General features: G+C 36.6%; 2 protein-coding genes across 2 annotated transcripts; one reads left to right on the top strand and one right to left on the bottom strand.

The window, feature by feature from the left end:
- Positions 1-2789: 2789 nt before the first annotated feature.
- On the top strand, positions 2790-3746 carry LOC112199044 (protein BPS1, chloroplastic). The gene has a single exon (XM_024340111.1). The coding sequence runs from the start codon at positions 2790-2792 to the stop codon at positions 3744-3746; it is 957 nt and encodes a 318-aa protein (XP_024195879.1).
- Positions 3747-4245: 499 nt separating this feature from the next.
- Positions 4246-8951, bottom strand: LOC112191489 (agamous-like MADS-box protein AGL15). Its single transcript, XM_024330839.2, has 8 exons — positions 8376-8951; positions 6932-7007; positions 6021-6085; positions 5820-5919; positions 5646-5687; positions 5214-5255; positions 4932-5104; positions 4246-4711 (listed from the first exon to the last, which is right to left on the bottom strand). Exons 1-8 carry the CDS (start codon positions 8567-8569, stop codon positions 4627-4629), a joined length of 777 nt encoding a protein of 258 aa, XP_024186607.1. The 5' UTR covers positions 8570-8951; the 3' UTR covers positions 4246-4626.
- Positions 8952-11859: the final 2908 nt, after the last annotated feature.

The following is an 11859-nucleotide window of genomic DNA, read 5'->3' as shown; positions in this document are numbered from 1 at the left end:
GATCTTTTCTATTGTTATTATTAAAGTGAAGATCCTCTAGCGATTTTATACATCATAGCGATCAAAAACAACCAAATGATTTGGCTTATGCAGATGCAGTTTTAGTATACTAGGCAATTTGGATGGAATTTGGTTATTACTTCACAGCTCTGGTTTCTAATTGTTTCGAAAGTTCATATATGCAGATTTTTAATGTAGTCTAGTAACAAGCAAACGGAAAAACCAATATGTTGGTTTGTCTAAGCATGATTGCAACCATTAACAAAGCATGATGGCGACTTGTGACACTAATGCAATACAAGATTGTGAGTACAAGATTCATTGTTATTTCATTTCTTCGAAGAACTAGTAAAGGGTAGAAGTAGACATCTAACCTAAAATCAATTGACAACCGACACTAAATGCACAATATGTTATATATAATGTTATAAATTTTAGACTTACTTGTAATCATACATCGAGAAAGGTATATTTTTTAATGTGAAATTTTATCATACAAATATGTAATTTGAATAAAGAGCTAGTGTAAATTTGAATCACTCTATTCTGATATTCGGCATTTTCATGAATAGATTTGTAGTTATCTTTTTGTTTCATTAGTTTCACCTTAACTTATGCTTTTATATTTGTGCTTCGTGTAGACAAATAAATTGGTTGACCGAGAAAACAGGAGAGAAAACTAGGGTTTGGAAAGAGTGAAGGAGCAGTGGTCGCTCGTCCGGCAGCGCCTCCTCATCGATCGGGGCTTCCCGCCTCAGCGACGAATGGCAGGTGTTGCCGGACGGGAGATGGGGGTCTCGGAACCTTCGATTTTGTCTTCTCTGCGTTGGTCGGGGCTGGGCATGCTTCTTCTCTACTCTCAGGCAGAGGCGCAGGCGGGGAGGAGGAATTCAGCGGAGGCGCAGGCTTGGAGCAAGGGGTCAGAGGCCAGATCATGGCGGCGGCATACCATGGATCGTATGGCGCTGATCTCTGTTCGAAGGTGGGTCGCTCGGCGATGTTTGCAGCTGTGGGCTCGGGCTCCCGGGAGGATGGACACAGATGGGTGGAGCGATTTCGTTCCAAGGTGGAAGAGCTCGGCGATTCCATTCCTGTTTCTCGGTGGTTTGGATTGGAGTGGATGTGTTTCCAGATCTGGATCCGGCCGGCGACAGGCAGGTGGATCGGTGTGGCTTGCGGTGTTGAATGGGTACCTCTGGGGTGGTGAGCTCGAAGGGCAAGATTTGTGGCGATGGTTTGCCGGCGGGCAAATTGGAGAGAGGGAAGTTGTTTGTCATAGCTTTGGTCTGGTGCGTGAAGGGATGGTCAATCATGGTAGTTTCCTTCAGTTTTTTATTAGTTTAGTTTCAGGGTTTTGGTTAGGTCGAATAAATCGTCCCTACTCTTGTGAGCTAGGGTTTGGAGGTTCTGGTCGTGTTGTGGAGCCATCTATATGGTGTTACTCCTGGGATCAATATGTTATAATTTCGATGCTGGTTGGTTATCAACGGAATGGTGGATTTCCCTTGCACGTGGTCTGGCGGTTTATGAACACGGTGTGGAAGAGGGTGGAGTGGTTCGTCTGGATGTTGATGACGAGGTTGTATCGTGACTCTCGGGATTGGTTATCGTTCTTTGTAGCCTGGGGTGATAGGCGGAAAAATTGGTTAGGAGTTGGACCTTTTCGGTTCATGGATGTTACTATTAGTGACGGACCCATAACTATGGATCTTGGTAGGAATATGTGTCGTGGTGTTGATACCACAACCGGTTATTCCAATGCTTTGTAATTCTTTTGGTTATTAATGGATTCTTTTCTTCTCAAAAAAAAAAAAAAAAAAAAAAAAATTTGTGCTTCGTGCATAGGACAAGTCGTCCTTATTTACACTACATTATTCTCTCTAATCTTATTAGTTTTTTACAAAGTATTATTACTGAATAGTTCGATTAAATGCATCAAACTTTCACCAACAAGCCTGATCATATAAAAGCAACTCATCTTATCTACCAAATGACGGGTAGATGGTACAAATTTTTTTTTTTTTTACTATTGCATCCCATACTTTTATCAATAGTATCTATTAATAAGATACTAAAAATTAATTTTGATTGATTGCAAGGAGAATAGATTCAACAAAATGTCAATTTGTCATCTAAATTATTAAATTATCGGATTTTAATTTGACATATTCTTTAAAGATGCTCTAAGCAACTATTCAAACTTTTTTCAGCTAACCCTCCATAAAAAACAGTGATATTTATCTGTAAAAGAAAAGTAGATTTTGATTAATTATGATATAAACTTGAAACCAACCAATGGGCGGTGGCAGTGTCCAATGTTTAGTGCTTAACCAAACAACACGCTTCAATAGCTGATGTTGATCTATGTGGATGGTCACCTGGATCTGAGACAGTGATGCCTTTACAGCCTTCTTTTATCCAAACCCATATCATATATCCATTGCCACACTAAAAATATTCCATCCTATCTAGAAATCAAAGTAGCTAGAAGAGTCCACATTCCTTCCTTTGCTACATAACTTGCATTCAAAGCCAAACAAAGGACCCCAAGTTGCACCCAAAATCGTGTTTGTGAAGCAGAAACCATATGGTAAGCACATTTGACCAGCCCACCATTTCTCACACGCACCTGGTTTTGTGATTTGTCTCAACCCAATCCAAACACGTTTTTGTGGACCTTTTCTAATCCCATCAAACTTATATAAAAAACCCACAAGCACAAAAGACATCAACAACGCCAGGCTTTCAAGTTTCAAATTAAGCAGCTTTTGCATTTTCTTTTTCTTGCAATGGTTCTCTTGTTACAAAAGATTGACAAACTCTACTCAAAGCTGGAGAATTACCACCACCACCACCACAATCACAACCATCAATCACAAGCCTTATCATCTTCTCTGGAGGCTTTTGAAACCCTTGTTTCCAATTCCTTTAACAAATTGTTTTCGAGCTCGAAATCAGCAGGATCTGAAGTTCCATCATTTCCATGGATCCAGCAGTGTTTTGAGCTCATACCCATCATCAACAATGGTTTTGCAAAGCTAGTTGTGGCCATAGACTATCCCATGACTAAATGGGAAGCTGATTCTGTGGAAGAGTATCTCAAATACACCTTGAATTTGCTAGAGTTGTGCAACTCCATCACTTGCTCTCTTTCTCATCTTGGGAAAGAGAGGCTTTCACTGTCTCATGGTTTGAATCTTGTGGAGAGTTCATCACCTTCTTTGGCTGTGGAGCATCTGAGACAAATTCAAGTCCAACCAAAGAGTTTGAGCAAGGATTTCAGATTCCAAGGAAATGAAGAACATGGGAAAGAAAGGTTTCCTATTACCAAGAAATCAGTTATTCATCAAGCTTTGGTGGTTATGGAGGGGATGGTGTTTTGGGTATGTGGGATTTTGATGACTGTTTTGGATGGGGATTCCAAGCCATACTTGGAGATGAGAAAATCTGGTGGAAGGTTAGTAAGTTCATTGATTTCTGGGTTGGATTTGAGTGTGGGTGAAGTAATTGTGGAGAGAAGAGGCATGTTGAAAGAGGTGAAAGAGATTAATGACTCGGTTGCAGCCCTTGTTTCTGCTATTGGGATTGGGAAAAGGAGTAAAGCAGAAGCTGAGGAATTACAAAGAAGATTAGAGGTGTTTGAGAAGATGGTGGAGGGTTTGGGAAAAGAGGTGGATTGTCTTTTCAATAAGGTTTTGGCTGGAAGAAATCAACTGCTCAATGGATTTCAACACCAAAAGCATTAGTTCTTAGATTCACTGTGTAAAGAAAATGTTGTGAGTTCAATGATTTTACTTTGTATCATCGTGATACAGTGTCTGTATATGGCAAAAATGAAGGAAAAGAATTGATTATTCAAATTCTCAGACCATTGTTCATTAAATTTATTTTATTATCAACATTGTGAAGCTTCTTAGGAACTGAAAATTATTTCTGGCACTCATGGCATATGTACATGTCCATGTAACCAAGGAAGAAAGCCCTGCAGCCATTATGATTAACAACATTCATCTTCTTCTTCATTTCCTTTAATGCCAGATTGTCTCTGAATTAATTTCAATCAAAAGGAACTTCAGCATCTCCTACCAATCACTTAAGCTACTGGGCACTCTTTTTGTTTTTTTTTGGGGTAAACTCTTAGATAGGCGAGGAGGAGATCCTTCCTATCCTCTTATATTAAGAAAAGGAAAAATAGAGTACAATGGAGAATATGCTTTAGGTAATGACAGAAATCACAAGACCATGTAGGAGAATAAGTAGAACCTTTAACCTTTTAGAATTAAGGCTGACATTTAAGCAACTTCTAAAAGTACTCTAGGTACACTAGAGATATTCATCCAACTAAGGAAAGGTAGCTACAATTTGCAAGAGCAATAACCAAAATACATTTTCCTTCTTCTAGCCTTAGAGTAAATTACTTGAAAAAACTAGTAAAACTAACTACACAAACTTAGTCTCCACCAACAGAATCAACTTCTATGATTTTGAGGTCACCTAGGGATTCTACTCTCTTTTCCAAGTTACTTACTGCACTATCAACGAACACTGCTAATCTAGACTCTCAACTGTATCAAATTCCAACTCCAGAACCTGTTGATCCTATGGCAAAGAGAAACTCCGGAACAATTACAGGCCTAGTTGGCTCCCTGAGTCATTAGAGTGGCTTTCTCTTTCTGGAGCCTTCCTCTTGCGATATGTATCGCTTGGCAGCCTGGAATAAAGACAAGTAAATGTTAAACCAATTGAATAAGAGAACAATGTAAATGTTCACTCCAGAAACTTCTTTCAATTTGTACTTGATTATCTGATTATCAGAATGAATTCAACAAATGCTTGATACAAACTGAGTCTAGGGTGCTTAAGAAACAATAAGCAATGAATGTTTGCAATCTATTTCAAGGTTAAGTTTGTCACTAAGGAAGGAACAATACCCTAATTGCAATGTAGTGTCAGAATCTCCATTGTCAATTGCGAAATTGCTGACCAAATCGGGGCTTTTGGCACCATGGTACACAGGGGAGTTCTGTTTTTCTACAGGACAATAGTCGAGATAAGATGGAACTGCATGATCAGCTTGGGGAAATAAACGCTGAAGCTCCTCAACCTACATTTAAGAATAGGCCAAATAGATACATTACAAAAAGTATATATTTACTCCAAGGAAAGTTATATTCAATACTGAAATCTGCATTAGCAAGAAGAATGCTGTATGCCTGTTTGCGCAAGGTTTCATTCTCGTGTATAGCACGCTGTTCCTGGAGGAAACAATAGATGAAAAAACTAAGTACTTGATGAAAAATCACTTTTGAAATAATACATATAAATCCATTTTGTCTAAACAATACACACCAGTCAAGATGCAAGCTCAAAATGCTACTTTTATCTAACCAAAGCACCAAACTACTAAAACCACAGCAGAAGTATTTAATAAGGAAAATCTTTGCATTTAAATTGGTCACTTTCTCTTGTCCATGTTTTCATTTTTTGTTTTAATTGACTTATTGTTCAGCTCCTTCACTTTTACGCTTAATTTTAAATATTATCTCTATAAAATTTATCTCTCACATGTTTGCAGAACATGAAGATCATTAACTTCTGAATGCTATGGTTTTAAGTTTAAATAGGAGGGATTTAGGTGGTTGTACCTTTACTCTTGATTGCTCTAGTTGCTCCATCAGTAATTTGTCCTGAAATGGTATAACATCTATATATCAAAGTCCTTGATATTGGAGAAATTTAAAATCTGCTATGTAATCGAAATTCCTACTGAAGAACCAGAAAAGAAAAAAAAATGAGAAAGGAAATAAAATTTGAAGAACCTTTTTCTCCTTCACTGAAAATAATCCTTCAGTTAATTGATTTTCTAGTTTCTGCAATTCTGTCAAGCTCAAACTAGACAAGTCATTGCCCAACAGACGCCTACACAATCAAAAATATATATATATATCTTACTTCATGCAAGAGATGCCATATATTCCAAAAGTCCAAAAGGTTAGATATAAAAACTAACTAATACATACAATTGATTCTGTTGTAGCTTCTCAAGTTCATCTTTTAGAACATCCACATCCTTAGGGTCATCCTCCTGAAGAGTCAGATAAAGTTAGAATTTTCAATAGCATGCTGAATCTAGAAAGTATGATTATTAGAGAACAAGCACATAGCACATAGAACATAGAGTATGCAAACAGATAAAAGCCTCAAGCCTACATTAAAATACCTACAGACTGCACAGACTCAAGTCCGGTCTACAACAATCATGCAAAACAAAACGTTATAAATTAAATGGTATGCATGTTAATAGTCTTTTTTTGAATATGGTACATAACTACATTGTCCAACCACTGGAAAACAGGGTATTAACTTCAGCAGTTCAGCCTTCTAGGTTACTAAAATTTTCACTAGCCAATTCAAAAAAAAAAAAAAAGTGCAATCTATTTTCTTTCAGTGTTCGTGTATTAAATCTGATGCAATGAGTGTAGCTACTTCTTATAAAGCCTAAATAAAGTCATTTCTAGCAGCAGAAAAATTCTTAAAACCTTCAATAGTATATTCAGTACTTACCTTTGATGGCTAAAAGTAAAATGTTTTTGTTAAGATTAAGACTCCAGAACTTATGTTAATTATTTGCAGTCCCAACTCTATCCAGGAAGGTCCAAATAATTTCTGGAAACACATAAGTATTTCATTTACCTCAATTACAAGGGAATCAAACCCCTGGGAAAACAGAACAATTGGAACATATGACCTTTTGCCCCAACATCTATACTGGATTCTCAATTCCCATACAATCAACACCAATATGCAACCGGGAGAAGAACAATTAACAACAAGAACAGCAAACATATGACAACTCATTAACAAAATTGTCCATGTTTAAAGTTTGTGAGGTACAACATAAATGATCAAGTTACATTATATGGAAGAATACCTCTGCCCTTGATTCTACCAGAGCGGTCTCTGAAGACTCATAACACTTGCTGTATCTTGCAATAGTTTGCTTCATACTGTAAAAAATTGGTACGGATAAACATCAACAGCTATAATTTGTATAAAACAGGGTACAATTAATTTCATGTGGCTATAGCACTTGCATTGCAGCATCATTTCTAAGTTATTATATATGGAATCAGTATTAGATCGGCAACCGAATTAATGCTTCGTCTCAAGCTTAATGCAATCATACAAGAGATGCTCTAACCGAAAATATATGGTAGAAAGATACCAATGGAACCAACTAATTAACTAAAGACATTACTTTGTTTCACTAATCCTTGGAGAAAAGGAAAGTATGGTTGCCAATGAAACGTCCCATAAAGACTGGGGACTGGAGACAGCATCTTCAGAGAAAGACTAATAGCTTAAGAGAGTATGGATATTCAAATATTGTAATATCAGTGAGGACTAAGGACATATGAACTCTCACTCAATTGTTAATCGATCTTCTATAACAGGTGGCTACACACAAGTCAAGACAGTCAAACAGAGATTGTAGACTTATTTATGCAAGGTTAATAGGTTACCAGAGATTCGAGACTTGGTTAATAGGTCATTAGAGAGCTCAACAAAAAAATTCACGATCTAAATATAAAATACAAGAACCAGCCAGACCGGCATTGCATCAGCATAAAGCGAAGACTTAAAGTCAAGTAAGAATCCTCAAAATCAACCCATGTCCAACTTTACCAAAGGCACAAAAGAGGAACAACCAAACAAGGGAGTTCTCAAGAAACAAAAATCTCCTTTAAAGTCTAGTAGAGTAGCTTATTTTTCTGCTATAGGTTTGAACGCTAGAGTGACCAGATTACCAGTAATGGAAGCTGAAACTGAACCTTCCAGAGTAAACAAAACCTTTTACAGATACGCATCAACATTAGCTTACCAAGGTCCACTTCAGAGTCAATTAAGATAGAAAAGAGGTAGCCATTGATTTAACAACAACAACAACAAGGTGACCAGATTTCAATTCTGGACTCGCTGATCCAACTTGTCACAAATAACACATTGTTTTGCAGAATACATAGCTTCAAATTGCTCATTGATCATCACTACCCACAGAGGAAAACCCCCAAACTCAACAACTGTTAGTGTTAAACAACTAACAATGTAGGGATTGACATTCACACAAACCCAAAAGAAAACAAGGGAAACAGAAGCACCCACTAGTCTATATAATAGAATAAAAACAATAAAATAAAAACAAATCATAGTTGTGATGCAGACATTGAAAAATTTAAATCAAAGCCGCAGATAACTTCAACCAAAGACAAAAGGAAAATTACAATAAATAGAGTAACATGATCAGAAACACATGCATGAACCTCAAAAAATTCAGAAAATTTAGCCCAAAATTAAAAAAAAGTAGAAAAATTTACCCAGCACTGGAAAACTCAAAAAGCTTGCCAGTGTTAGAGAAGACGATGACAGCAACCTCAGCATCGCAGAGAATAGCCAATTCCTGAGCTTTCTTGAGTAATCCAGCACGCCTCTTTGAGAATGTGACTTGTCTACTGTTGGTGTTCTCAATCTTCTTGATCTCAATCTTCCCCCTACCCATTTTTTTCTTCATAACCCCCAAAAAACCCAGAAAGCCAAAACCAATTAATAACCCAACCCCCCAAAAAAAAGCCTAAAGGCCAGAGCTTTAGACTACCCAAAAGCCTAAAGGCCAAAGCTTTAGACTACCCAATTCATAAGAAATGAAGAATTTTCTGGGTTTTGTCTCTGCCTCCCTCCCCCTCTCTCTAAAATCAAGAAAAGGAGTGGTCTTTCTGGGTCTCTCTCTATCTCTCTTGTTGGGAAAGAGGTGGGTTGCCAAAATTAGATTGGGGGAGAAGATAAAGGGGCAAATAGTGTCTGTGTGTTTGAGAGAGAGAGAGAGAGAGAGGAAAAGCTAAAGAGAGAAGCGTTTTTACCCCAAATGGCGAAAGCTTGGAAACGGCAAGTTTGCATGGCTCTGTTTACTATTTAAGAGACTGGTTGCATGACTCTTTTTTGCCACATTTGGAGTCCTCTGCTCTTCATTGGCTCTCTCCCCTGTACCCATCTTTCCTTTTAGTCACACTCTGGCCCCCACTTAGACATTTCCCCAAAAAAAAAAAAAAATTTAAAAACAATCCAATTTTTCATTTTCATTTTCATTTTTTTTTTCTAGGTAAATTGTTGTTTTGGTAGTTTAAATATGGTAGCTAGGTATAGTAAAGGGCCTTGCCAAAATTAGAGAGAGGTGGAGTGTGTGATTTTGCTGTTTTGGGGAAGGAGGAGCTCATCCATTTTTCCTTTTGAGTAATTTGGTTTTACCACATTTAGAGTCCCATTTGGAATTTGGGTGCGTTGGGGGAGGCAGCCCCACTTTGCTTTGTTTGCCATTTTGGGTAGTTTTTGGTTACATTATCAAAGTGGGTAGATTTGGAAAAGTCTGTGCCAATTTTAGAGGAGGCCAATTGCCTCATTTGTAAAAGTTGCGTTTTCTTTTTTTGGAAGGAATATCAAGGAGTCTAGACTAGTCTTTGACGTAATCCATTATAGGAATTATTAATTGGGACAAGTCTTTTCATTACTGCTCATTTGCTGTCGCCTAAGATTTTTTTCCACAGGATTCAGTGATCTTTCGGCCACAAATAGTAAAGATGCGTGAACCAGGGTTTTAATTAACTATTTTTTATTTTCTTTTTCTTTGCCAAATATTATTATATTTTTGTCTGTTTTTATATCGTCTAACTACTAGCTTTTAAATAAGCTGCTAATTTTAGAGTTTTTTTTTTCCTCCAAATTTATGTGGTCATGAGGCTAATGATGTGCCTGAAACTGTTTAGGATGAGTCTCACATTATTTTTGCTTTCATACATGTATTTTTTTTTAGGTTTTATACCCATGCAAGTCCCTATTTTTTTTTTTTTTTTCAAAATATACGGACCGGCAACTTTTTCAATTTTTTCTTTAGAATAGAATTTTTGCGGACCACCATAAATAATACCAAACACCAAAGTAGATGCAGATGCTTTAATTAAAGTCGGTTTTCATTATTCATTTTTTTTTTATCTTGGGAGATGGGAGAATTTAAATTTAGTACCTCATCCACACTTGTAGAGAGAAATATCATTGGACTAACTGAGTCTCGATTATTAAGAATTAATATTTAAAGTAAAGAAACGTAAAACTTTACAATTTTTTTTGGTATATTGTGAAACTTCACACCAAGACTTCACTAAAAGGTTTCTAACGAATTGTTAGTGTGTAAGAGGAATGTCTTATATTGAAAACGTTAGACCTTTACATAAGCTTATTGTCCATTAAAAAATGGAAGTATTAGATTCTAAACTTGTTTTAATTGATTGTTAGTTGAAAGTTCTAATTTCAACTTGGTCGTACAATAGTCAACCATGCTCCCGCATCACTTAATACGATTTAACTCAACCCAAGTTAGTTTTATCCGAAATCATCTTAGGGGTTCAAAAGATGAGTAACTAACCCGAGAAAAATCTTTTCTTGTGAATTACTGAACAGAAATCATTGAAAGTTCAATTCCGCTATAGCTAGCTACTTTTCCCCGTAAGAAGTAGGAACTGCTAATTACATTACCTCTACTTAGTCTCACATGATTAAAGTATATATGTTCTTGGAACCCTATCTTTCAAGTGTTTTGATGAAGCCTCTGGGACAAAGAAAGAATGAAAGCAAATAGGAAAAGGTGTAAGCCACTACAAGAGAAATGAAATGAAATGAAGTTAGAACTGCACGCAGTTCTTGTTAGGTTAATATTTGAAAGGAGATAGCTCAGGTAGCAAATTAAAGTCTACCGGCCAGTGGAGTTTGGAATCCCAACCTCGACATCAATGAGAAAAAGATCAACCTTTGTGAGAGTTGTTATGTTGATTGTTGCCAAAGGAAGCAGGAAGCAGATTACCATGTAGATTAAGTCAATTGTGAGATGGAATGTGATAGGAGCAAAAAGTGTGACGATATTATTGAATATGTGCCCCATTTTAGCCTTATTTCTCCCTTAGTTTAGTGTGTTGAGTCATTAAGTCATTTAGAGAGTCTTGTTGAGTGTTCGGAGTGAAATAGGCGGAAAAAGTAAAATTCATGAAAAATCCTAGCTGGATCAGGATTCCTTACTGTCGACTATTTTTGCGGTCTTACATTTTAATTCCCTTTATTTTCTCTAGAAAATTCTGATATTCTCCTGCTTGTTGTAGGAAATCTTGCCTGGTGGAACTCTTGTAAACAGCAATGATGGAACCCAGATTTTCAGTTTATTATTGAGTTAATTTCGAAAATTCTTTTATGATGCATGTTACAATCTTGTGCCCTTTTACGTGTTTAGGTAATTTTCAGAGTTAGGTTCATAAGTTTGCATGCTAGAATAACGGTGAGAGTTCTTGTGTGTTTGCTTAATTTTCCAAGAGTAATTGTTATTTGTTAAGACGCTGAGTTAAACAAGTAGTTATTAGTTCTAACGAGTGGTAAAAATCATGCTCTAATGATTAAACGATTCTAGAAATTACGTGTTAAATTCTATGTGTAATGGTTAATTTGCACGTGTGAGTTGATTCGAGGGTTAGATAATACTACTAGTTAAGAGAATTACGCTGAGTGTTTTCGACAATTAGTAGTATTAGGCTTGGTAAGGACTTTTCCGATCCAAGCCTACATTAGAATGAATCAGATAAATGGATTGATCCGCTGAAGCTTTTCATTTGGGCTCTTATCTAGGCATTTAAGATGGGCACGTTTTTGTAGCATGTTGAAATGAATTTTCTGTTTTTACACTTAGTAATTTCCGAGTGGTATTGGTCTAGGTTAGGGAAGTCGATCATTGTAGATAATTTTATTTGTTTTGTTTTTATTTTAAGTAGA

The sequence above is a fragment of the Rosa chinensis genome, chromosome 1 (genome assembly GCF_002994745.2).
Source record: "Rosa chinensis cultivar Old Blush chromosome 1, RchiOBHm-V2, whole genome shotgun sequence".
Taxonomy (NCBI): domain Eukaryota; kingdom Viridiplantae; phylum Streptophyta; class Magnoliopsida; order Rosales; family Rosaceae; genus Rosa; species Rosa chinensis.
The sequence above is the reverse complement of the archived record's forward strand: the minus strand, read 5'-3'. Positions and strand labels throughout refer to the sequence as shown.